This window comes from Equus quagga, chromosome 14 (assembly GCF_021613505.1).
Source record: "Equus quagga isolate Etosha38 chromosome 14, UCLA_HA_Equagga_1.0, whole genome shotgun sequence".
Lineage (NCBI taxonomy): Eukaryota > Metazoa > Chordata > Mammalia > Perissodactyla > Equidae > Equus > Equus quagga.
Genome location: NC_060280.1, coordinates 77,048,560 through 77,074,747, shown reverse-complemented (window position 1 = coordinate 77,074,747; position 26,188 = coordinate 77,048,560). Strand labels below are relative to the sequence as shown.

At 43.0% G+C, this 26,188-nt stretch overlaps 1 protein-coding gene across 4 annotated transcripts in view; it reads left to right on the top strand.

The window, feature by feature from the left end:
* The window catches only part of ETS1 (ETS proto-oncogene 1, transcription factor), a 175,923-nt gene that overhangs the window by 50,569 nt on the left and 99,166 nt on the right, over positions 1 to 26,188 (top strand). Inside the window, exons 1-2 of one of the 4 annotated variants that reach the window (XM_046685280.1) lie at positions 427 to 504; positions 13,801 to 13,882. In XM_046685280.1, coding sequence (XP_046541236.1) covers positions 13,814 to 13,882 — 69 coding nt within the window. In that variant the 5' untranslated portion in view covers positions 427 to 504; positions 13,801 to 13,813. Of the gene's footprint in view, positions 1 to 426; positions 514 to 13,800; positions 13,883 to 26,188 lie in introns of those variants that run through there. The other 3 variants (XM_046685275.1, XM_046685276.1, XM_046685277.1) reach the window with 3 other exon arrangements.

Genomic DNA, 26,188 nt, shown 5'->3' with positions numbered 1-26,188 from the left:
GTTAAGCAAGGCTCCATTGAGAGAGTCAAGAAATTCGAATCATGAATATTCACATATTCAGAAGAGTAAATCGAATACATCAGCAAAGGATGAGACTCCCTATTTTCCCAGAGCTGGTTCTCTTTTGCTCATCTCCCTCCCTGTTACTCTCTCCAGGGCTGAGTTTTATTTAACTGAAGGATAATTTGAATGATAGGAATTAAGGTGAGATTTGGTGTTATCTCAGCCAGTGACATTACTTGCTCTTCTATCTAGACCGAAGAGCCTGTTCTAGTGGCTGCGTCCCTGGTGTCAGGGGCCAGCAGGGCATGGCCTTTTTTCCAGCTTTCCCGGGCTTGACCACACCCCCCAATTTAAGGAGGCAGCTCTATTAGAAACATTATGGTCTTTGCATCCTCTTTCGCCACCGAGCAGAGGATTCCCGCAGGTAGTTGGAAAGAGACCACAGACCTTGAGGGAAGCTCACCCAGGACCTGTTCTTCACCCAGTCTCTCCGGCAAAGTAGTAAGTGAGGTGTGAGTCTCTGCCTAAAACTTTGCAGTCCATCTTCCTTTTCCTTGTTTTTTTGCATTCTGTGGAATTATTCGGTAAATTGATGGGGACCCTCAGGATTGAAGCGGTGTTCTCTTTCTCTTTTCACATTTTTGTATATTTTCCACTCAATTGTTTCATAACATTTTTCAAAAACGCTTCCTAACCTGGTTCGAATCGTCTGAAATCAAGACTGTATTTCACTCTTTCCCCGGCTTTACAAAAGCAAAATCATGCACGTTTTAGATACTCGCGGATTATTGTCAGAAACTCTGAATTTTCTTCGCATATTGGAGCAGTTCCAAAGAAATAAAGCTGCAGTTAAACATAGACATTTCTTTCTTTTTTTCTCTTTCACTCCCAGCAAGCCTATTGTTTTACATCTTTTTTTTTTCTTTTTTTTCTCTGGCAGCTTAAGGAACTGCTTTTATAGAGAGGACACTGCTACAGATTTGCAACTTTCTCTGTCTTGTGACCCACAGTTCTCCAAGAGTCTACCTGTCCTTCCAATGGCAGTTGAGATGTGGGGGGATGGTGTCTCGGGGTCGGGGGCATTTCTTCCCTTCACTGCCCAGTGGGCTTCAGGGGCAGGGCTATGGAAAAGCGGGGGTGTGGATGACCAGTCCCCCTCCATTCGGTGGTTTCATCCAGCAACCCCACTTTGTTGGGGGCTTCGCATCTGCTCTTAAAACGTCACCTCCTTTTAAAGTAGCATTTTCTGTGGGCGAACTGTTCAAAAAGGTGCTGGGGTACCGAGAGCAGGGCATTTGACTGTAGGTTTTCATTGTGACCTTCTGGGTAAGTGTTTTTTTCTTCTTCAACTTAAGGCCACTTTTCTTCCTTCTTCATACCATTACTGGGCAACTGAAAAGAGAGATATTTGTTAAACAACAGAAAATACACATTCTAAAATGATAAGCCTGGCAGCTTCATTTGATTTGTAAAGTGATTGACACTTCGACGCTTTCGTTAGTCATCGTTCTGAACGACATCGCCTCATTTTTATCTAAAGAGAAAACCCTTTTTGCCTCTGCAGGCATGGGCTCTGCATGGAGGGTTCCTGGGTGGCCACTACTGCTGCTAAGATTCTTACTTACCTGTTGTTCCTGAATGGAGGGAAGGGAGAGATAATGAGTGAATGTCTGCAAAGTGCTTTGAAGATGAAAAGACCTTTTCATGTGTTCAGCGTTGTAGTTATTAATATTAATATTTGAAGAAGCACGCTGCTTTTAATTGTAAATCAACAACTACCATCCTTGCCAAGTCAGTAGTGAAAAAACAAACAGTGAAGGCAGCCACGCAAGCCTCTTCCGTCCGGGTTCCACTGCTGAGGATGTGGGAAGCCGAGTCTTGTTACAGAGGGGGCATCTTTGCCTTGCACGCTCCTTACACTGGGGTGCTAGTTGGTAGAGGTGCCAGGAGGTCCAAGAGTAAGGCCTGGGGAAGGGGGGTAAAAGGGTGTAATCCTTCCACATCTGGTCATCTGTGACCTTGGAGAATTGAATGAGAGCGTGGACTTGGGCCAGTTGCCTGCCTCGGATTACGATGGAGTTCAAAGGCAAGTAGGGTCAGAACTGGAAGCAGCACTGTATTTGGAGTCTGGAAAGTGGATGTGCTCTTGGGTTCTACTAAAGATAGGCTTGTAACTGAGAACAAGTTATTTAACATGACTATGTCTTATTTTCTTCATCTCCAAAATGTGAGTAATGATTTTTGCACCCCCCCCACCCCCGTATTTCACAAAGATGAGAGAATAGAAGTAAATAGCATAGAGCTTTGAAGAATAAAGTTTTCAGTAAGGTTGAAGGACAGGCTGAAGCAATATTGTAAAATTCGGTGTGTGGGTCAGATCCCCAGCGGAAGGTGAGGCAGAAGGCAAACAAATGCAACAAATGCTATGGAAACAAATAATTGGCACTGACATTTCTCTCTTTGCCCACAGAGCCTCAATGTACTACCGGGTGACTTACTGATAATTCAAGTTCTGCCGTACCTCAGGATTTTGTTTATTGGTGAACAGATCTGTTTTCCACAACAACTCTCCTATTCGAATTACCCATTCGAAATTCCCATTTCTGCACCAAACAGCAGAGAGAATGGTTACATCCCAGGAGCTGGGGCGACCTTTCCTCCTCTCTCCTTCTTCTTCCCCCTCCTGCTTGCCTCCCCCCTTCTTTCTCTCTTTCTTTCTTCTTTATGGAAATTAAAAAATATTTACTATTTGAGCAAGATAAATGCGGTGTGCAGCAACTTGGTAGTATTTGGGGCAAATCTTGTGAATTTCTTCAATCCCAGGGAAACAAGTATGAAGGCAGCTCATTTTTTGCCTTTTCATCTCCTCTGTTCCTGCTGTTCTGAATATGTGGCTTTAGGGATCTCAGTCTTTTAACCTAGATGATTCTCTGGGTATCAAACCTGGTTTTCCCCACTTCACCTGAGGAAGGATAACAACCTCTGTCCTTTATGGATCCCTTAGTGTGTTCCAGGGCCCTTGCTGGGTGCTCAGCATGGACCACTCGACTTAATCTACAAGGAAGTCTTGGAGGGGGCCCTCTTACTCTCCCCATGTAACAGTTGAGGACTCTGAGGCTTGGTAACATGACCAACTTAGTAAATCATGGGACCTGATTAGAACCAAAGGAACGTGAGTCCAGCGCTTTTGGCTGGAGTTCTGTTTCACAGGGACCTTAGTAGCTTTGAGACACTTACACAAATTTAGACTGGATTTTTCTGCTTAGACTGATGATTTGTTTATCTGGGAGAATACTGTGGATTAGGCCTATTTTCCAAAAGAAGAATCTGTGGATTAATTATTCATTGTTAGAAAGATAGTGACTCTGAAGAAAGGCTAGACGGTCTAGTTGACTGGATCACTAAATCTGTCCCTCAGTCTCTCTTGTAACAAATACCGATTGAATTTCTCCTCTGCCCAACCTTGCATTGGGTGCTGTGAGGCATACAGAAGGAGCAATATGTAAGTTCTGTTTTTTAAATTAATGTAATTTATTTTAAGAGGCAAAATCTTACCCGAAAAGAGATTAAAAATGAAAGACAGCATAATTGTTAAGTGATGTGATACTGTCTGTGAGTGCTTTGGGATATCAGATGCAAAAAGACGATATCCAGAGGAGAGAGGCAAGGATGTTTCTGATAAATTTTGTTTCTCAAAGAAGAAGGTAGATTCGACCTTCTGGTTGACCAGGTTCCAGTGCTGTCTCAAAAACTTAGAGGGCACAGTTTGAATAGTATTTACTGGAATGAAAGAAAAGCGGTGAATTTTTAGCACAGATGTCAAGAAAACATTGTCATGGGAGAGAAATAAAATCCATAAATTTTCAGGAGATGTGGAAAAGTAGAAAACCTCAGGATTTTAATGTTTTTTGCATGTAAATTTTTTTTTAACTTTTCATTTTGAAATAATTTCCGATGCCTAAAAATTTGCAAAACATCGTACAAAGAGTTTCCAAAAGATTTAAGTCCCTTAAAATTGTGAAAAATATAATGCAAATTACTCTCCTTAATCATCTTTTGGTGCCTCCAGTGCTCCAAAAGAATTCCTGCCCATGAGGGGGAGGCCGGCGATGCCAGTTTCTTGATGTTAGAGGCCAAGGAACTAAAACCACAGCTACTTAGGAAAGGCAAGAAGCCTTGTCAGATGTAGCCATCATGGCACGTGGCTTGAGAGGCAGGTACAGGTCCTGAGCTGCACATTCACCCTGGCCAGGCTTGTATTGCAGTTAAGATAAAATCAAACTTCTGCTCAGCCTCGGCATAGAGGTCTTCTTGCCTGTTCCTCGGTGGGCTCTGCCTCCCAAACACCTGCCTTGTTATAGCTACTCATGAATTTAACCTGGTTAGTCCAGACATGACCTTGCTACTCAAAGCGAGGTCCTCCGGCCAGCAGCGGGAGCATCACGTGGGTTCTTGTTAGAAATGCAGAGCATCAGGCCTGCCTCAGACCTGCTGACTCAGGCTCTGCATTGTAACGTGATGCCCAGTGATTCCTATGCATATCAGTTTGGGAAGAGCTGCTCTAAAGGAAAAGCAAAAACAAAAAAAGAACACACATAAAAGTCTTTTGCAACATTTTCCGGAGCAGCTTACTACTTCCTTATATCTAGTTGCTAAAGTGTTACTCCACAAAAGATTGACATTTATATCAAAAAGATGTTGGTTTAACCCAGGAAGCTGCAATATTTCCCCATTTGTGCTCTGCAATCTTTCAATGAGTTTGTTCCCCACTCTAAGAAAAACGCTTACTTCTTGGTTTTATGCATAACAATGATACAAACAGACCACCATTCACCAGAAATGATGGCTCTTTTCTCCTGTGAAATTCTTGACTATTGCTACTCAACCTATGATTGCAGAAGGGAATCCTTTTCTGATGATTTAAATGTAAGTCCTTTAGAAAAAGATAGAAGGGATTTAGGCCATGTGGGTTCTAGATCCAATACCTGAAGAAATAACCTCTACCCCTTGGGTGGTAAAAACTATAATTAATAAAAACCGCTTTCCTATTAATTAGTGAATGCTTACTAATTCCAAGTATGTGATAAAATAGTTGTAATAATAACTATTAATTATTGATCACTTTTATCATGTATAAAGCACCCTGCTAAATACTTATTTTATATAATCCTCAATAATCCTGAAAGCGTTGGTGTTATTATCTCCATTTTATAGTTGAAGAAACCAAGACTTTGTGAGGTTAAGACACCTACCCCTGGCTCCACACTCAGTATGGAGGTCCAGGTTCACCCACAGTCTGTGACTCCAGAGCTCTCCATTGCTCTGCTAAACACAACCTCCCTGGGCTCAGTTTATTCAAGTAAACAGTGGACAGATTTGATGAATTTTTTCCCACTCCAAAATTCATTGAATTTGCAACATCCCTGTTTATGTAAGAATGCCAGCAAGCTGTTTAGCATTATATGGAGAAATTTGAACCTTACAGTTTGCGCAATAAAACAAATGGAACTCCACCATGAAAATCACAATCAGACATAGGCCAAGAAATTGTTTGCTGGATTTGAGAGAGATGAGGCAGCTGGTGTCCTTTAGTTCAATTTTAAAAGGGCATTATTAAAACTATCCTGTCCCCTTTCATTGTTCTCTCAATATCTATCTGTATTTATGGTGTCTCTCAGTTTTGTTGAGAGCTTCTTAAGAGCCAGAACCATATCCAAATTCTAGATTATATCTGACATACTCCACACACTGTGAGTTAAAAAGTAATCATTTAAAATTCTGGGCTCTTTAGGGATTTCTTTGGCAGTGATCATTGGGTTAGAGATGACATTTTTAGTTCTGTGGCCCTTCTTTGGGTTTGACTTGGCCAAGAATCTCGTATACCATGACCTCTGCTACATCCGTCACTGTGCAGCAAAGCGTGCTTAACATCCTTCCTCCAGTTGACTCTTTTTTGTTTTCAGTTTCTTAGTAAAAAAACCTTCCTAATTTATTTATTCAGTTATTTATGAAGCACCTACTATGTGCATAGCACTGGAGTACATCTGAAGGCCAACTGTGATCATTTGCTGAATTTTGTGGTTAAGTATAGGATTTGAGGAATAGCATTTGAAGATAAAGCTGTGGCCACTTTTACTTTAAAACAGTTTATTGAATGTTTCCTTTAGTCTTCTAGAAGATGTTCTCACACGAACGCTGACTTACTAGAAAAAGTAGAGTGTTAGTTTCTGACAAGTTTCAGAGACTAGGATGGGCATGGTGCTCATAAAATTCCTGGACATATAAGAATGGGCAGGTTTGAAGGTATTCCCTTGATGTTTATGAGAGGCACCACCATTCTGCCCATTGTTGACAATGCCATTCCAGCAATGTCATGAGGGATTTGTTTCCATAACGAGGAAACATAAAATGGTCTATGAGGTGCTCCTTGTTTCCTAATTGCTGTGGTGCAGCAGACCAAAACCATCTTATATTCTCTCCTCTTCTCAGGAGATATCAGTGACTTACTTCTTGAGGAAGGAAAAAACAATATACTCTTGGACTATAACAACACAAGTCCATTTTTAGTATTCCAAGAAAGATTAGTTGAGCTCTGTCAATTCATACAGAACTTGAAAGTGTTATGCTTAATTAGGAGATGGGGGTTGTTTAGAGAAATAGGAGATGGTTATGAGTCATTTTCAGGCCTCTATTCAAGTAAGAGCTGGGGACTAATTACCAGTGAAGTTGAGAAGAAATAAGACTGAGAGGTTAACTATACTGTAAGTTGTTGCTTTGTGAATTTACTGAGGGCCTGTGAATTTAGTTTAAAACACAGAAGCCAATAGCACATAAATCAGAACATCACCTTTATTGGTGAGTGCTGGCTACTTAAAATAAGACAAAGTGTTTACTACTGTAATGTTGTAATGCTTACTCAAGAAAATGAGGTTCATGGAGATTTAGGTGTGAGACAGAGAAACGATCTTCAATTCTTCTAACCATTTTATTTTCTACTTATTGTAACCACGAAGTTTCCTTGGGGGCGTGAGGAGTATTCAGCTATCTAAATATGCTGCAATTTGAGTTTTTGGGGAATTGGACCTGGTAGCTTTGGTTACACCACCAGATCAGGGGAGGGATCTACTAAAATGATTTGAAAATTACAAATGGACGACTCATGAGAATTAGAAAGAAAATAATGAAAGAGAAGAGACAAACTCATCAGTCTGGTACATCTGTTAATTTAGAGAAAAATACGATCCTGCTTGTAGTCAACATTGAAGAAGTCTGACCTCAGGGTTGCGTGTGGACACTGGTCATCAGAGGTGATGACTTTTTTTCTGACTCGGAGATATCTTCACTCCCTTGGATATACTCAGGCCCTGAGACCTAACACTCACACATACTAACTGTTTCATGTAGAGGTTCTTTCATTCAGTGAACAAACATGTTGCATGTCTGCTATGTGCCGTCTAGAAAGACACAGGCTCGGGGCTGGCCCCGTGGCCGAGTGGTTAAGTTCACTCGCTCCGCTGCAGGCGGCCCAGTGTTTCATTGGTTCGAATCCTGGGCGCGGACATTGCACTGCTCATCAAACCACGCTGAGGTGGCGTCCCACATGCCACAACTAGAAGGACCCACAAGGAAGAATGTACAACTATGTACCAGGGGGCTCTGGGGAGAAAAAGGAAAAAATAAAATCTTAAAAAAAAGAAGAAAGACACAGGCTCTACTCTCAAGCAACTCATGATTCAGGAGCAGAAACAGACGTATGTGCAGGAAATTCTATGAACTTTGACAGGTACATTGTGGAGGAAATCCCGTGGAGGGGGATCAAGGACACCCATCCAACTTCTTGGTGGTCCAGGGAAAGCTTCCTGAAAGAGGCGATACTCAGTCTGAGTCTTCAAACACAGATTTATATGGCATTCAGAAAGAAGAAACTAAAACTCCATCCACTGCAGACTAAAGATACTGCCTCAGTAACGTGGATGACAGTGTCGACTTTAGTTTGGCAAAGGTGCTGTCATTTTGGGCAAGTTTCCTTAAATGCCTAATCCTTTTGGAAGCCAAATTGTTTTTCTCCTGCATTCTGGGTCTAGAGGATATCTTTTTTGTATAAATTGATGGGAATCCTAAATGGTTGATATAAGGAGAAATGCTAATTGCAAATCTATTTATTTTGCGTAGCTTTCAAAAAGGAAAAAAATAGGAAAATGCTACATAATCTACATTGTCTGTCACAGCTTTATTGCACTTCTGTATTCCCCATATACAATCTTCATACTCAGGATGCATTTTAGCCATGATTCCTGACCTATGAAGCTAACATGAAGACTAGAGTGTGTGGTCAAATTTAGAACACGAATGCCTCTGTGGATGGCAGTAGCAGTTTGGCTCCTTTGTTATGGAAGGTAGTTTGTTAATTTGTATTCAAATATAGAACATGCACTTTCTTTGTCCCAACAATACAACCTTTAGGCATTTAATTAGAATACAAAATATTTTAGGAACTTTTATAATGACAAAGAATTGGGAACAAATTAATTTTACAATAATAAGAGAGTCATTAAGAAAAGTATAGTACATACATACAACAGAACACTTGGCAGCCATATACTTTGGAACGTAGAGCCGTATTTATTGACATAGAAAAATTTCCACAGCACTATGTCAAATGCCAATGTGGAAAGCAAATTGCAAAACAGCATGTAGAGAAGAATATCGTAAAGCTCAAATTATGATCATATGTATGTTATATCCATATGTGTATAGACACATTAAAAATATCCAGAGGAATGCTGAACAAAATATTAGTACAATTATTTCTAGATGGTGGGATTTCAGGTGATTTAGGCATTCATTTTAGACTTTTCTGTGTTTTTATTGTATTTTTTTCTCAATAAATATATATTATTTTGGCAAAAGCAATTAATTTTCAAAAGACAAAATTTTTAAAGTATAGTTTACTGGGTTATTTACCTAAAGGTATAGTCTTTCCTTGAAGAGCACACAACCCTAAATGAAAAACCCTTAACTGGTGCCACAGTTATCATCTAGAAATGCAGCTGAGCAGGGCAGAGCTGGTGTGGATTGGATGCAGCCTCCACGAAGGCCTTGTCTCTCTGGAATTTCCTGCTCTGCTGCTGCCCTGGCCTGAAACCCCCTCCAACTCCCCAGGCTCTCTTCATTCTCTGTATCACTCGACCTGTCCCTGGAGAGACCTGGGTGAAAAGAAGTGTCAGCCTGCAGAGCCTGGCCCCATTTCTAGGCTTGCGGAGGGTGGAAAGCTCCAGAAGTGGTCATATGCTTGCTTTATGAAGACTGGAGCTCTCTCCCGAGTCCCACAGAAAACTAGTTCAACGTGCTTTCTAGGATGTGAGACAACCACACACACCAGATTGTTACCTTTTTCTCCTCTGCACAGATTGCCCACTTTTATCCCCCAAATCCAGGCTGCTGAGGATGGAGAAGCATGGGAGCAGGTGGCTGGAGACCCAGCGTCAGGTCTCAGCTTGGCCAGTTAACAGGACTGCTTGAGTCTTTCTCCTTATCTGTGAAAAAAGTGCTTACGTGTGTTAAACGGTGTGTACCAGTTTTCTAACTGACACTCCTGTATTCAACAACGATCTGTGTGCCAGCTACTGACCAACACTGCTCTAGGGTCTAGGGAAACAGAGTGAAGAAACAGACTAAGTCCTTGCCCTGGGGGCCTTACATTCTAATGGGGTGTGAGTGGGGGAGACAATAAACAAGCAGCTAAGTGTCAGAGCAGGGAGCTTTTGATATGGGCTGGTGAGAAAAGCTTCTTTGATAAGGTGACATTAAATAGCTAGAGAGTAAACGGAGAAGTTCTCCCTTAGAAATGGATCATGAAACAAACCTATTATTTCAAGTGGAGTTTTATCCAGATCTGCAGTCCATTCAGATTCTCTGACTTGAGAATCAAATGTGCTTACATCTGATCCACCTCTTACATTTTCAGTCTTGTGAGAACAATTCATTCATTCATTCATTAACTAGTTAAAAAAACTGAATTCTTTTATGCCCCATTGTCCATCTTAAATTCTGGGGATACAAAGATGAAGAAGGCATGGGTCCTAGCTTCAAATCGCTCAGAGTTTAGTGGGAGAGGCAAATGGAAGCAGATGTTTGTAAAACAGTATGTTGTTCACAGAGATAGAAACACACATGTGGAACAAAGAAAACGGGCAGCTAGCCCTGGCTGGGGAGAAGGGTGGCTCAGGAAGGATTCCTGGCAGCCAAAACTTCTGAGATGAGCCTAAAAGCTTGAGAAGGGTTTAGCTTGTCCTAAGGAGTAGGAGGGTAGACAGGCTTTTGTGTCAAGTGACCACATGAGAAGGGCAGGGAAGTGAGAAATCCCACCACGTGCTCAAGGAAGCAGCAGAGGACGGTGGGCGAGGCTTTGGGGAGGTGGGAGCAGGATCTGGAGGCTGAACAGAGCACAGCTGGGAGCTCGGCAGCCTCCTGAGGACAAAGGCACTTCCGACACATTTATTCTGCTGCTCCGGCATTGCAGGTCCCATTTGAGAAAAATGAATTCAGTCAGCTCTTCACAAATCTCTGTTACCAAGTGTTCAAATCCTTTCTACATTTAGGCAAGCCCGTGGATGCTTCTAGGCTGTGGAGTAAATCTTAAATCACACAGTTGTTTTGTATTTAGGTAAGAAACGTTTATAATGCCAAGACAAAAAAGTTGGTCCAGCTGATGTTCAAATAGCTGTCATGTGGGAGGGAATTCTCTTTGGCCAACAAGTCAAAAAAAAAAAAAAGATCACTCCTTTTGCTTTTTCTGAAAGGGTTTACGTCTACAGCAGCTGTTCTGTGTCACAATCTACAAGTGGAAAAGGGGGGGGGGTTCTTTTTTTCTTTCTCCAAAAAATAATAAGGCAGTAATCCATTTCTGTCCCAGAGTTATTTCCTGAGACGAGAGCCCTTGAGAGCCCTGGCAACTCCCTCTTTTCAGCTTCCTCCCTGGGCAAAGGGCTTTTCCCCAAGGGAAGTGTCATTCACATAGCGCGAAGCTCCAAGAATACAGCCCAGCACAGAACGCACCATATGTGGGGCCGCAGGTTTCCTCCCTCACTCTGTCAACTGGAAAGAGAAAACATATTTCCACTGAACCTTTTCCCGAGCTATGTGGAGTGTTGCTATGAGGAGGAGTGCTGTCTGGCCGGCAGATTGAAACTTTTGGTACCTTTGAGCTGGATTTCAGCACAAGGCTGCCAATTGCAAAGGTCCTCTCTCTTACAAATATGTAAGTCAAATTGGAATTCCAAAGCATGAAGGTCTTTTGCTGCTTGTGGAAGTGTAGGGATGATTCATAGGGCCCTGTGTTCACACCTCCCACTGTGCAATCTTCCATGATTCCCCATTCTCCACACCCAGCAGAACTGACTAGTTATTTTTTTTTCCAGATTGTTGGTAAACTACTCATCACACTATATTATAGTTGTGTGTAAGTCTGTCTTCTCCATTGCCTAAAGATAGAGACCCTGTCTTAGTTTTGTCCTGAGTCTGATAGAGTATAAAGTCCATGAGGTCAGGGATCTTTGTTTACCAGTGTGTCTCAGTGCCCAGAACAGTGCCTGGCACGTAGCAGGCGCATAGTAATTATTTACGGAATGAATAAACAAGTTACTAACATAGGAAGCCTTCAACACGCTTGTTGAATAATGACTGAGCTCTGTGATGACTCAGGGGATCCGTGGGGCTTTCTAGAGGAAATCGGAGGGCTGAAAGGCTGCCCAAAGCAGTCCCGCCCCACCCCCCCACCCCGTACCTGAACTTTTGCCAAAGGTGCAGGGCCTGGAGGGATGAGCATCTTGTCCTTAAGGATCTGATCACGTTAATGCCTGCTCAGCATGACACAATCCACGTCGTTAACTTTGAAGTCTTATCCATGACTAGATCAAAAACTCTGAAGTGAGGGCGTGTGGATCAGCGATGATTCATTAGGACCTTAAAATTCAATTTTAAGATTAAAAATAAGGAATGCTTCAGTAGGAAGGCAATCTCTATCTCGTTGAGACTGTCCTTACAATGTACGGTCGGGAGGAGCCCGGGCTCACCGACGTCATGTGCAACTTATGCTTTTTTCCTGCTCAGGGCCCAGCACAGAGTCTGACACACAGGTGACCACTGAGACAGATGTTAGTGTGTCCTTGACTGGAGTCCTTTGATCTTTTTCTACTCTTCAGTCTTACCACCTCAGAGTTCTTCCTAGGGTCCATTTTGCTGCCATGGAGATCAAATCCCTGAAAAACTAAAAAACAAAATCTTGATTAACATGGCCTAGCCACCCTTAGTTATTTTATTTTTAAAAAATTAATATTATTTTGGTTGCATTCTATTTTTGGGAGAAAAGTCATCCTAAAAATGTTAAGTTTTAGTTAAAGACAATAAGCACAGCTCTGGGATAAGTTATGTCTTCAGAAGGTTTGTAACTTACTCCTCTCAGCCATATGCCACTAATCATCCGTGATGGTAGCCACTCGTCAGTATATTTTTATTTGGCTGGGCTTCTTTAACTGTATCATTTACATACACTTCATATGAAAGAATATATGCTCATTGGCTGTGGTGCTGTATCAAGTTGGTGAGCCAAAACTGCAAATTGAACATGTGACATATAGTACTCTTTGTTTTTCTTGAAATGTGTCAGTGGCTTTAAATGTTAGCAAGAATAAAGGAAAAGAACAAACAAATACAAACTGGAAAGCATTAAGTTGAAACTAAAATGTCACTTCCTGGAGTGATAGACCTAGGAATTTAATCTTCTAAACCGTTGAAAAAAGACATTTTTTATTTTTAGTGTATAATACTGAATTTATGAAAGTGTGTGAACTAATGCACTTTAAAAAGTATTTAGATCAACAGAAATGTTTGCTATATGAATGATTTTCCTGATGAGCGACAGCTAGCTGGAAAATCCCTTCAGCCAGAACACGCCTCCAGTGTTCCCGTCATTCGGATTTCCGATGCAGATGATAGCTCTCAGCAGGACTTATTTAATAGTCCTCCCTTGTTCAAGACGAAGGGCATCCAATCCCTTTTTCAGGGCTTCTCTGTTTATCCGTGTCTCAGGGGTCCTGGTTGATATGCCTTTTGGGTAGAGCTTTTTCTATCCTTCTTCTCTCCAACCTTTTCTCTATTTGTTCCTTTATCCACTAATGTTTGCCACAATTGTCTGCTATGGGCCTGGCCTGATTGGAGGTGGAGCGAGGGTGATACATGGATGGGGATGTTACTAGAAAAGACACTCAAGGGGCCGGCCCATTGGTGTAGTGGTTAAGTTCGTGGGCTCCGCTTTGGCAGCCCTGGGTTCCTAGGCCCAGATCTGGGGTGTGGACACGGCACTGCTCATCAAGCAGCACTGTGGCGGTATCCCACATATGAATAGAGGAAGACTGGCGTAGATGTTAGCTCAGGCCAATCTTCCCCCCACACACACATACACACACACACAAAAAGACACTCAAGACCCTGTTCCTGCCCAGAAACCGTACAAAAGGGTCTTTTTGTAGACTCTTACTGCTTATTGTGTGCACCACCAGGAGGTTATCCATGATCCATGCTGCCTTGCAGTCAGGGGACTGGCTCTGTCTGGGGTCTGCCCCACTGTCTATGTGCAGGGAGTCAGTCATTTTGTTTCTCTGAGCTTTAATTTCCGTCTCTGTACACAAAGAAGTGAACTCGATGGTTCCCAAGGAGACTCCCAGTTCTAACCCTCTTGTGGTATCTAGTCCACACCTCGGTGCATCCAGCGGCTCAGTGACGCTTTCTCCCACGCAGGCGGTGAAGCAGGATGAGCTACTTTGTGGATTCCACAGTGAGCGGCCCTGCCCCTTATCCAGCGGCGCATCCTGCGGTGGTGGTAAGTGGGGTCCCTTCCCTGCTTCACCCCTCACCTTGCCCACCCAGCCCTCTCTCCTCCCCTTCCTTCCCGCATGCTGACCTCTCCTAGGCAGAAGAAGCTAGGGATCCAACTCCAAAGTTGGAGTCAACTCCGAATCTTTTGGAGAAGTTAATTGTCTTTTTATCAGCTTATAAAGTGAAAACCCAAGACTGATGGATTTGCTGAGAAAGATTTTTTAGTATGTTTGTGTGTCAGAGAATATGACTCAGACAGGATTAATGGTTAAAGCTGGTGATATTTCCCCGCTTAGGTCATTTGGTCAAGATTTTTCACGTACTGATGTACCTTGGATGTACTCTTATCATAATTTAACTTATTTTGGGCCACATACATAAAAGCTAAATAACACAAGCTTTCTAATCACAGAATTTGAAACTGGAAATGAAATGTGACAATAAGTAATAGGAAAATTACATGACTCCTAGAATAAGAGGGATAAAAGGAACTTAAAATGGGCTGGATGAAGTCTTGTCTTTAGGGAAGAGACTCACACGCAAGCTATATGCCGATCTGCAGAAACGTTTGGATACATTTCTTGTAAATCTGCTGTCTGAGACATCCCATAATGCTGTCCTTGATCAATTTCAATGTTAAATGAACCTTTAATATTAGCAGATGTGTCATTAACGGTTCCCTGTAAATTCCTTATGGTTTTGTACAAAGATGGCCATGACGAACTCTGAATTTTTTAACTCACTCTGGAAGTGTAAGATAAATTTATTGTAACTCTTCCCAGTATGTTTATGGGTCTAAACAGACACCGATTGACCAGAGTTCTTCTCTGACTCCAGTCTTTGACTGTCCTGACTGACGTTCTGTAGAATTTTTGACACTGATATCCATAAGTTAACCATGACCCTTCTCTGTAATTGTAAATTGAAAGATCTGGTGTGTTTGAAATTATTTTCTGCAGTACTGAAAAAATAATTACTCAAAAGCTATTCTATGTTCAAGGGATGATCGACACAGCTCTTTCACTGGCTGTTCTGTAACACGTTTCTTCTTTTTTGTTTTAAAGGGTTTCTGTCTTCATACAAACACCATTCACTATTCTAAAAAATTTAGAATCAGGAAAAAGCTGAGACTACAATTTACGTTAGAAACATGTAAAAAACACACACATACAACCAGTCCAGAGCAGGAGTCACTCGATTTTACTTTGTAGCAATTGCCAAGGGACTTGCCCTTCGAGGTCACACAAGGACTGGAGAAGTTGCCAGGAAGAGACTCCTTCCTCTTGGTTTTTACACAGAGGTTATCACCTAAGGTCAGCACAAATTGCACTAGATTTTTCTTAAAGGTGATATTGTAGCGATTTGTTAAAATAAATAAGGATATTGTGATTTTAGGGCAAAATTTGTCATTGACTTGGAAAAGTAGAGTAAAAAACCAGCCTATGATAATTCTCTTTAAAAGTATTGTAATCAAATTAAGCAAGATTAATAACTTGTCTGAAAAAGCAATGCCATGCAAATTTGTATTCATTTCATTTTATTTTAGATATGGAAATAAAAAATTCTATTGTAAGGATACAAGTTGCAGGTATAATATTAAATTATCCTAGACAGGGTATCTGGAAATTGTATGAGATTAAAAAACCAAAAACCAAATTAAGTGCATATTTTCAACTAAAGGCCCCCTACCCCCAAGTGATACACTGGATATTTTTAATGCATTTTGAATGGTTTCCACTGGTTTCAAAACAAAGAACTCATTTGTCCCCACCCCCAAGAACCATATTTAAGAAGCGTTATCAATAAGTGGGATCCTTTTCACTATGAACTTCAAAGTTGCTTCGGTAAAAGCAGAAGTTTGCATAAGAAAACTGCTAAGTTATTGTTCCAGCACTTTCATTCATAACTTCTCTCTGGGCCTCAGTTTTTCCATCACTGGGGCTAGTTTCAGAACCATAGAGCAAGCATAAATGTCTTTTAGCTTCTTCACACACACTGTCCTTAATAAAAATAAATAAATAAAATTTATTGGCATGAACTCAAGTTCAATACACCAGCTCCTACAGATGACCTCTATCTTTACGCTGGACTATAACAAACAGTCGAAGAATCTGCAAATTGTCTACAGAATAGAACCTTGGGACAGGGGCATTAGAGGATCTAGCAAATGGCACACTCTCAAGCCCAACCTCAGATTCCCTGGAGGTGTGAACACGACTCCATTAACTTTCCCAGACAAGAAAGTCGAAGCCACAGGCACCCTAGTCTTCTCGTTCTGTTGGAGCCTCTCTATCTAGAGCTCAACCAATGGGGCTGAAGCCAACAATCTAAGTCCTCTCGCCTGGTGCCCTGGCTCCTGATTTTGTTAGACTGGGCCACCAAGAGAAGAAACTCTATCCAAGTTATAGGAAGTTTGAGGGTGAAGAGAAAACCATAAGAGCAGTGCATTTTCAATTGGAGCTGATTTTGCCCCCAGAGGATATTTGGTGATATTTTTGTTGTCAATACCTGGGAAGTGGGGATGCTACTGGCATCTAAAGGGTAGAGACCAGGGAGTAGCTAAACATACCATAACACACAGTACAGTCTCCACAGCAAAGAATGATCCAGCCCCAAATGTCAAGAGTGCCTAGGTTGAGAAGCCCTGGCCTAGGGTAGCCGCAAGATCAAGGTGGAAGGCAGGGTGGTACTATGTCTGCAGATTAGTCTAAACAGGTCTTTATAACCTGTAAATTATTGCTTTTGAAAGAGAGGTCTTAAAAAAGGGAAAAAGGAGAATACATTCATGTTATGAGAGGCTCTGCTTAGCACACTGCTTCAGTTGGTCAAGAAAGAATCTTCTAAATCACGATGCGAATATTTTCTAGTCCCTTAAGATTGCTGAGTCTCAGATTTCTTATTTGTAAATTAGAGGTAGCATTAGCATTTTTGATTATTTGCTGTAGCAGAAGAATGCTTAGAATAATCACAGCAACAGTTGTAAAACTGATGCCATCAACAGGTAATAGACATTTTACACAGAATGCACATTATCTGCCTCAGGGTCAGTTTGTCTAAACCCGGACATGTGTTTTCCCCTCTTGTAAGGTCAGCCTTTCAGGAGACTATAATGGATGAAGTGATGTCACAGCTGGGGAGGTAGAGCAACAACACTTTTGGAAGTTGTCTGGCCATTGTGTGGGAGGGGTGACGTTTTCAGGTACTTATATGGGTTGTGTGTCAGGGACCCTTTCATCCAAGGGGAGGAAGCGCTTCTTCCTGTTATGCTACCTCGGCAAGCCTGTTGTGAGCCCTGGAAGTCCCTCTTGGAGCTGATCCCCTGTCCTCTAGTGTGTGCGTCATCTTCTCCTTCATGTCACTGAGCTGGCAGAGCTGGGGGGTGGGGGGCAGGAATGGGAGGGATGAGCTGCTCCTAGTTTTGACCAAACGTGTCCCCGTCCTTGACTACCTTGCAAGCAAGGAGGATGTGTGGGGGAGGTCCTCAGTGATTAATGGCCCCTGGGCTGTGGGAACTTTAGGAAGCACCTTGAACAGTTCAGAGGAAAGGAATAGCACTGCCCACTTACCTACTCTCAGCGTTCAGGCCTTTGGGGATACAGCAGTATGTTGGGGCAAGATTGTAGGCCCAGAGTGCCAGACCACAGGGAAGGCACTGATGCCCAATATATAAAGGGAATATTCCAAAACACTGGAACCTCCAGAATAAGACCCTGGCTTTAGGGAACATCCCTTGTAGTTTGAGGCGGGGTAACCACTTTGAAAACTTTCCACTCTTTCACTCTCTCTAGATCAAATGCACTTCTCTTATAAATATGGTGACTATGTTTTCTGAATGAAAACAGCGTTCAGAAACTGTCCAACAAAAGGCTTTTTTGACTTGTGAATTTATTATAAGAAAGATTTCAAAATTGTGTAAATGGGATAATGTTTATTAGACACTTGATTGCTTTCATTGTGTAGAATAACGTGACACGAAATCAGAGCTATTTCAGACATATGATCACTAAGTAAATAGGGTGACGGAAATCAGCTGGAGTCCATGCTGGATGTCAGCTTGGGAAAGGGCAACAGAGAGGCTGTGAGCCATTGGCTGGTTTTTTGGCATTGGCCTCTCTCCTTCCTTGCTGTTCCTGTGGGACTTGTAGGACTGGCGGGCCTTCTGAATCTCTACTGTGGTGCCGTCAAAGAGGAGTAGCATGGCCGTGGGGCTTAGCTAAGTGCATTGCCAGAGTGAGTTCTATACCACTGCCCTCAGACACAGCTCACCATCACAGAGGCCCTTGAGACTGTGCATCTTGCCAATCACTTCATGGTTTGAGCAAATCCTGTTTTGTACATTTTCTTTCTTCCTTCCGTGATTGATTGATGGATTGATTTTTTGGATATATAACTCTATTTCCAACTTGTGACACTGGTGAGGCAGATGAGGGACCCACCTTGTTCCTGCCTCTTTTACTCCAGACATTAGACAGAGCCTTCGGTCCTGGGCCAGGCAGCTGTGGAATGTGGCCCGGCTGATTATCACAGAAAGCCCTTGGGCTTTGGAGTCAAAAAGACCTGAGTTAAATTCTGGTCTGTTATTCCTTAGCTACGGGACCTTGGGCAAATTACTTACTTTCTCTGAACCTTAGTGTCCTCATCTGTAAAACAGGCAGAGTGCAACTTACCATGTGAGGTCATTATAATGGCCAAGTGAGAAAATCCTTGTTGAGGGCCTGCCACAAAGATGGCCTTGGTTAATTCTCTTTCTCTTATGTTCACCATTTTCCCTGTTTTTCTCTGGACTTCTTGATTGTGTTAGATGGACACATTGGGGGAGGAGTGGAGATGATTCCACCTATTGTCCATACAAGGGTGTGGCCAGAACAAGATGGGGCTCCTTGGGTAAAGAAGGAGACATTCTTATTGAGAAAGCTCCTTGCTTCATCACTACCCTGCACAGAAACAGCTCCCTTGCCACCAGATCAAAGTTTTCTTGTAATGGGCTGGTGGTTTACAACCCCATTGTGTAAACAGACCTGGTTCTCTTATCTTGAGTAATTGTAGTTTAATTGGGCTTTCTTGGGAAGCAATTCCCTTCTTACCCGGGGCTGTTCACACACTCTTCACCTCCACCCCACACGCCTCAGGATTCCAGCCTTTGAAAGTTCACAGAGGAGCCTGTGCTCGCCCTGTGCTTCTTGGGAAGGGCTTGTGCTTGTTACTGTGAAGCCTGGTGCACACGCCTCTCCCTTCTCTTTGGGAAACCTAGAGAGCAATGGACAAGGTATTCGGGATTAGAGAAGTAAAATACAGAAAAAGACATTTGGAATGTAAATGGAAACTGGAAAAGAAATTTTTTTCTTGTTGCTTGGGATGGTGAGTTCTTTACCCCTGGAGAGACTGCTGGAACATAATGTTTAGGGACATTATTTATAGCTATAGCTCTTAGTAGTCAGAAAAATTGAAGGAGAAAAGACTGATTACATATATTTTCCTAGCATCTTAGAAAGAGGGGCTTTTCTAAGATCCCGGGTTCAGTCAGCACAAATTAGAGAATTTCAGTGCCAGACCACAATCTAGAGACCGTCTCCTGACAGCAGAAACTTAAGGTCCTAAGAGATTAAATGAATTGCCCAAGTTTACAAAGCTGGTGGAGTGTGGGCTCCTGACTCCTGACTCAGGGTACTCCTTACTATTGAATTCATCTTAATCAGTTTTTAGCTATGTGGTGAGATATAAGAACTTATAACACACTTTCATTCATGCATCCATGTACCTTATTGATGGTGAATTGGCCTTTCCTGATTTGGGAAAAAAACAAAATTTCATTTTGTAGACTGCTGAGCAAATTAGAATTACTTCCGAGTCTTTTCGCCATGGCAAGTTCTCCTACCCATGTCCCCTAATGAAGTTCTGAGTCAGCTTCACCCTCCATGTCCATGCCAGGGCATGCCTGGAGCTGTCACCCCAGGGAGTCACTGGGAGTCTGTAGGCTTCATGCTAAGTGAGTAGAGGCAGGAGAGGGTCAAGTCCAGGTGCCCAGGATTGTCGCAAGGTTCAGGGCACTTTCCAGCCTCAGGCATCAGGCAGGTCTCATCAGCTGTGAGCGGAGGGGGCTGTGGTCTCAGCCTGGCATGAGGAGCTGCTGTGTTGGTCACATCCCCACTGACTTGGTGTGCCTCCCAGTGCCAGCAGGTATCTGAGGGTAGCCTCTGCTGTGGTCCCCAATGAGGCAAAGCACAGCTTTTCATTAAGAGCAGAACTGGATATTCTCTCTCTGTGCTTCAGGTTTTCTTCTCTCTCAGAAACCTGCCATGTGTTGGGCCTGCCCTTTCACCAAGGCCCAAGCCCATCACTCTTATTGTTTTAAAAAGAATTTCCTGGCCTTGAGTCTAAAATTAAATTGCCCTTTGAGAGTTTCCTATTTTGTCTGTTCCTGCCTCTCCTGGTGGCGGCACCACCCTAACCCCCCTCCTCCTTGATCGGAGTACTCAGGAGAGCGGAGGAGTATTTCTGTTTTGCCTTCTTCCCTTCTGCCTCTCAAGGGAAAAAGACAAATGTGACCTCCTGAAGCAGCTGTGTCCCAGTGTCCCCCTGAGGGCCAGATACACTTAGTACTTCTCCTTGCCATTGCCAAAGAGCTTCTCCGTGACATATTGGACAATCTTTGAAAGGAGGCACTAGCTCGCCTAGCATCTTCTCAGGGAGAGCAAGCCCAGGCTTAACTAGAAGTCTGCAGAGTTGGTCAGCCCAGTGTGGAAGGGCAACTATGTGCAACGAAGTGAAAGGTTGTAAGCTGAGAAATTGTCCATCTATCGCACAAACTTTTATTGAGCACCTTCTACGTGAGAGCCCTGAGAACCGTTCAGTAACCAGTACTTCCTAAGTTCCACGGTTATCTACCGAGAAATGGGGAATGTGGTGATGAACGGTATTTGAGTGTGGTTTTAAGGGAGAATTGAGACAAACAAAATGAAGGCTTTAACACATTTTAAGGGGACATTGTACGAATCCAAATTATGACTGCGACAACTTTTGGTTCTGTAGGCTTGTCCACCCTTGGGTGGTTATTTATCAAACGAAGGTTGTCAGTCACAAGGTCAGGAGAAAGAATGTGGAAGGATCAGAAAAAAGGAGACAACATTGGAGAGGAACTTGGAGATCACTGGGGCCGACCTCCTCAGGAAGCAAAAGCTTAAAGAGGTTAAAAGACAGGCTGGAGGTTACACAGCTCCTTAGGGGCAGAGCAGGAGTGGAATCCAGGTTTCCTGATTTCCAGTCTTCTTTCTTCCTACCAGAGCATACGAACATCCATGACATTCCTAGAATAATATAGAGTTATCCCTGTTGATGGCAAACCCCCGAGCCGACCCATCCAGTGTTAACTCAGCTTTACCTCTGAGTGTGCATTTTTTAAGCAGTAGCATCTAGAAATATCTATTGTGTATTATATGTTTATGGCCCAGTGCTAAGGCTAAACCCTAGGATTCTGAAGTTCATCAAAGACAAGACAGATTTGCTCCCACAGAGTTTGTGCACTGAGTGAATAGTAAGGAGGGATTTAAGAAGCAAGCCCCTGAACATTTAAGGCGGCTTGGCTAAGAGAAACCAACTTGAAGAACCAATCACACATACTCTTACAGACATGCAGACTCCAATCTTTGCAATTTAGTGTTGTGAGAGTGTTCCCCTATTCCCTTTTTCCCAATTTTGAGGGTCCTGATTGGGCAGGGAGAAGGAAGACTATGAGCAGAAGCACTGGCTGGGAGGCTTGGGGGGCTAGGGTGGAGAAAGAGGTAGGTACGTGGGGCAGAGAAGGCAGATAGAGGCCCCTGACAGAAGCATTGAGAAGTGGAGCTAGGGAGAGGTAACAGAACAGACGAGACTCTCACAGGAGGAGGAGTCAGGTGGTCAGCTGTGGCGCTGGCCGTTAGAGCAGGGCAGGGATAAGCCTGTGTCTATTGTTCCAGGGCTTCTTTTCATTCGTTTCCAGGATCAGAAAGGCAAAGCATTTAGGAGATGGGCTCGTGTCTTCTGACAGTTAGTTTCTGAGAGGACAGGGAGAGCAGTGCTGATCCCGAGGCGGCTTGTCACCGTGTGTGTGACAGAGCAGGGCAAGGACGCCTGCTTTCCTGAGATGCCCAGGGGACCCAATCCCCCTAAGCCTGCCTGGCTACCACCCTTTCCTTAGCGGCCACTTGCTAACCACTCCTGGTTCTTGGAGCTCTGCTCTTGGCTTCCCTGACATTGGACACTTTCTTGTTTTTCCTCTGATGTCTTTACCTGGTCCTTCCTTGTTGTGTTCCTCATAATTTCTCCTCCTCACTATTGGCAACTTTGCACGCTGTTTTTGATCCTTTCTCTTTTCATTGTAACTGCTATTTTTCTGGACTCTATACTTTAACTGACCAGCCCTGGTGGTCTAATGGTTAAGATTCAGCGCTCTCACTACTGCTGTCTAGGTTCATTTCCTGGTCAGAGAACTACACCGACCGTCTCTTGGTTGTCACACTGTGGTGGCTCTGTGTTGCTGTGATGCCGAAAGCTCTGCCACCGGTATTTCAAATACCAGCAGGGTCACCCGTGGTGGACAGGTTTCAGCAGAGTTTCCAGAGTAGACAGACTAGGAAGAAGGACCTGGCCACCCACTTCTGAAAAAATTGGCCCTTAGAGCCCCATGAATAGCAGCAGACCGTTGTCTGATACAGCGCCAGAAAGGGAGAGGATGGCGCGAAAAGACCAGGGAGGGTTCTGTTCTGCTGGGCATATGGTCGCCAGGAGTTGGAACTTGATGGCGCTAACAACAAATCCTCTAAATAGATCCTTCATGCTTCTAGATCTAACTTTACCCTCTCCTGTTTTCTACCATGCAGCCACCTTTGGGACCCCTCCACCAAGTTGCTCTACTGTTGCTCCATCTAAACCCAACTGCAAGTGAGATTGTCTTCCACTCTCCTTCTTCATGTTCTTAAGCTCACCATTTGCACTGTTATAAAAGCAAGCAATCCAAGTGTTATCTTGGATTCCCTCCTTCGCTTTATCTCCTATCGTCATGAAGTCATGTTGATTCTTTCTTTGAGACATAGGTTATAGTTCTTGTTTCCTTTTCCCTTCTACCCTCATGACCCTAATCAGCTCTTTCTTCATAACTGGACCGCTCAGTGCTCAGCGCCAGAAATAGGGTGAGATGCGTGAACCCTCAAATGGGGCAAAACTTTCAGGGGTGCCCCCAAACTCAGGAATCAAGCTAACTAATAATGCAATATTTTTAAAAATCAAAATTAATGCAAAAATTATTATAAAAGTAAAATTTTAAATAAATTTAGGATTAGTAGAGTACTGCTTTTTCCTTTTTGCCTCGGTCTCTATTATGGCTCTGCAGGGCACTGATACTGCCTGTGTCAGCTTCCTCACATTCTGCTCCTGCCCAGTCCATCCTGCTGTCAAATGAGTCTTTCGACAACAACTGACTCACCATGTCACTACCTCTAATGCATCCTCCAGTGCTTTTCTCCTGAAGCCACATTCCTGTCTGGTATTCACGGCTCTCAACACTGTGGGTGTACACTGTCCCTCCAGCTGTAATTCTTACTAACTTCCCTCCATTGGGCACCCTCACTGCCCAAGAGAACACCTTTCTCTCGTGCTTCTCACCCCCAAGCCACACAGTCTTTATCTCTCTCTATCGTCTATCCGAGTCTTTCTTATTCTTCCTTACATAGCTGTATATGGTCCTTTTCGCCTTTAGGTGTGTCATCTTTTTCTTTTGCTCTCTAGGCCCTTCACCAAGTATTCTAGGCTAAATCTTACTCAACCTTTCAGTTATTACCTTACTCTGCTTCCTCCAGTAAGTCTTACCTGCTGCCGCACCTCTCCCCTTGCACATCAGAACTCAGCCCTGTCACATCCCCTCACTGTAATTTCCTGTTTACTTGTCTCTATGCTCTGAAGGGTAAAGTTCATTTCTTGCTCATATTGTATTCTTAGCATCTAACGTAATACTTGGTATAGGCCAGGTGCATAGTATAGATTTGTTCCATAAGTGCACATGGCTATAATTCAGCTAGTATCTACCATGAGACAGCAGTCACCCTGCTTGAGCAATCTGTACTCGAGCTACACAGGCTTCATCTTGCACAGGTAGGTGAAAAGGATGTCTGAAATCAAGTCGACCTGAGCTAAAATTCTTCTCCATTATATTATTAGTGGTGTGGCCTTTGGAAATTTACTTGCCCTCTTAAAGCCTCAGTTTGTTCTTCTGTAAAATGGAGATAAAAATACGAACCTTGCATGACTGTGGTGAGGATTAAATGCAACAATTTCTGCACAGTGCTTAGCACAAACAACTGGCCTGGAGCGAATGTGCTGTATACCTTAGTTCCTTTCAGTAATCACCTGTGGAATGAATGAGTGAGGACCTGGCAGAAGGTTTCCTTAGAACAGTGACAGGGACTGAGAGTGTTGCTTGCATCTCATGAACTTACCTCCACTTCCAGCCAGGAAAGGAAGGTGGGACTCGAACTTGTTTTGGGTGGTACCCTTTTAAAGCAATGAGTTTGGTGCTGTGCTGCCCAGATTTCTGACTTGTTAATAACCTGTTTCTTTCTCTCCAACTGATACAGTTTCATAATGAATTGGAACTGGTATGTGGTTATTTTGAGTAAAAACGTCATTTTCATACTCTATGAAATAGGTATTAAGTCAGTTTGTGAAATGTCTAATAAACAGGCAGGTGTCTAGATAACAAGTCATGTTGCTTCCAGGAGCATCTGCCAGCAAAGCCGTTTGTAGTTCATGGCGGACCTGGTACATCATCTCCTTCTCATTCTTAAAAATAGGTCCCTCCTGCTCCTCTGAAGATACCTAAAGATGAAATATGTCTTAAAAATAGTGTTCCACTTATAAAATAATAAATGAATTAGCCCTGACAACAAAGAGCCTGGTTTGGGGGCAGGAGAGACTTTACGAGAAAAGCCAACCATGTAAGCTCAGGCTGCTGCTGTGTGAGGCTGTTACTCATAGGCTGTGAGTTGACTCACTCTAGGGCTATGTGTCATTGCCTAGGTCTGGAACCTCACTGCTTTGTCCCTAACCCACTAACTACTCCTTCTGCCCTCCGTCTCTCCCCTGCACATTACTTCCAGATCGTTTTCCTTCAACACCTGTTTGCACACTACACTTGGTCTTCAATGGCCTTTCCTTAGCAGAGAAAGCCTAAACTTTAAACCTGAAATCAATGTCTCCTCAGCTTCCCACCACCCTAGCAAGGCCTGTAACAAACTACCCACTGCCTAAGAATCCTGCCTTTGCTGCCTACTGCCATCTTACGAGGATCTGGTTCAGGGAAACTATGCACACACTGTCCCAAAAGAAGACAGGGTCGGGCAGCTTAGAGTTCTCCTTTATACCATTTAGAATCAAAACATCCTTGCTCAAGACGTTATTCCTACAGCTCTGATACTTGACATTGAATTTTGAGAAAGACTCTGGAGAAATATGAAAAGCTGGGGCTAGACATTGAGAGCACGCAGCTAGTCTAGGAAATGTGTTTCAGATTGATTCAAAGTATTGTTGAAGACCTACGTATCCTGGAGGATGCAAAAGAAAACCTTAATGTAGTTGCTTCAGGAGCTTACAGTGTTAAAAAACGTCAGCAAAACGGCTCTAAGTCAGAATTCAGGAAACATTTTCAGACTGAAGCTCAATAGAGAGTTCTTGCTGATGATTCCCTAAATCTCAAACACGAGTAGCCAGCAGAATTGCCATCGCCTGTTTGTGTTCTTCTGGTTCTCACCAGGAGGCCAAGGATGTTAGCCTCCGACATACAACTCAAGGCAACTCCATTCAGTCCCAAGGGTGTCATTACATTCTCAGGACCTTTAGCCCAGTTGAGAGATGAACACCCCAAAGTAAACTTCACCCAGCCCTAGTTTGAATGATTTTATGAATATTATGCGAAATTTGGTCCAATTAATGTGCATAAAACCTTCTATATTTTGGGTTTGATTTTCATTTTTCTCTGTGGCAATATACTCTCTTCTGTTATTTTTACTGAGCTTAAGTGAATGGACAACTGCAAAATGGGGAAGAGAGTGTAGATAGTGAATAATTGAATCTAGTGTAACTGTGCTGAGTTCTTGTACTACAGCTCGAGGGGAGAGAAGGCATAAGAGGTTCTCCAATTAGAGGATCTTACTGGGGGTTGGCGAGCTACTCTTTAGGGATGAGAATATTAGCTGAGCAGTGACACTTATTAATTAGCACCTTAACATCAATAGATTTAATCACATCAAATTCTAACAGAGTTTGGTTTTCTTAATTGGGGTTT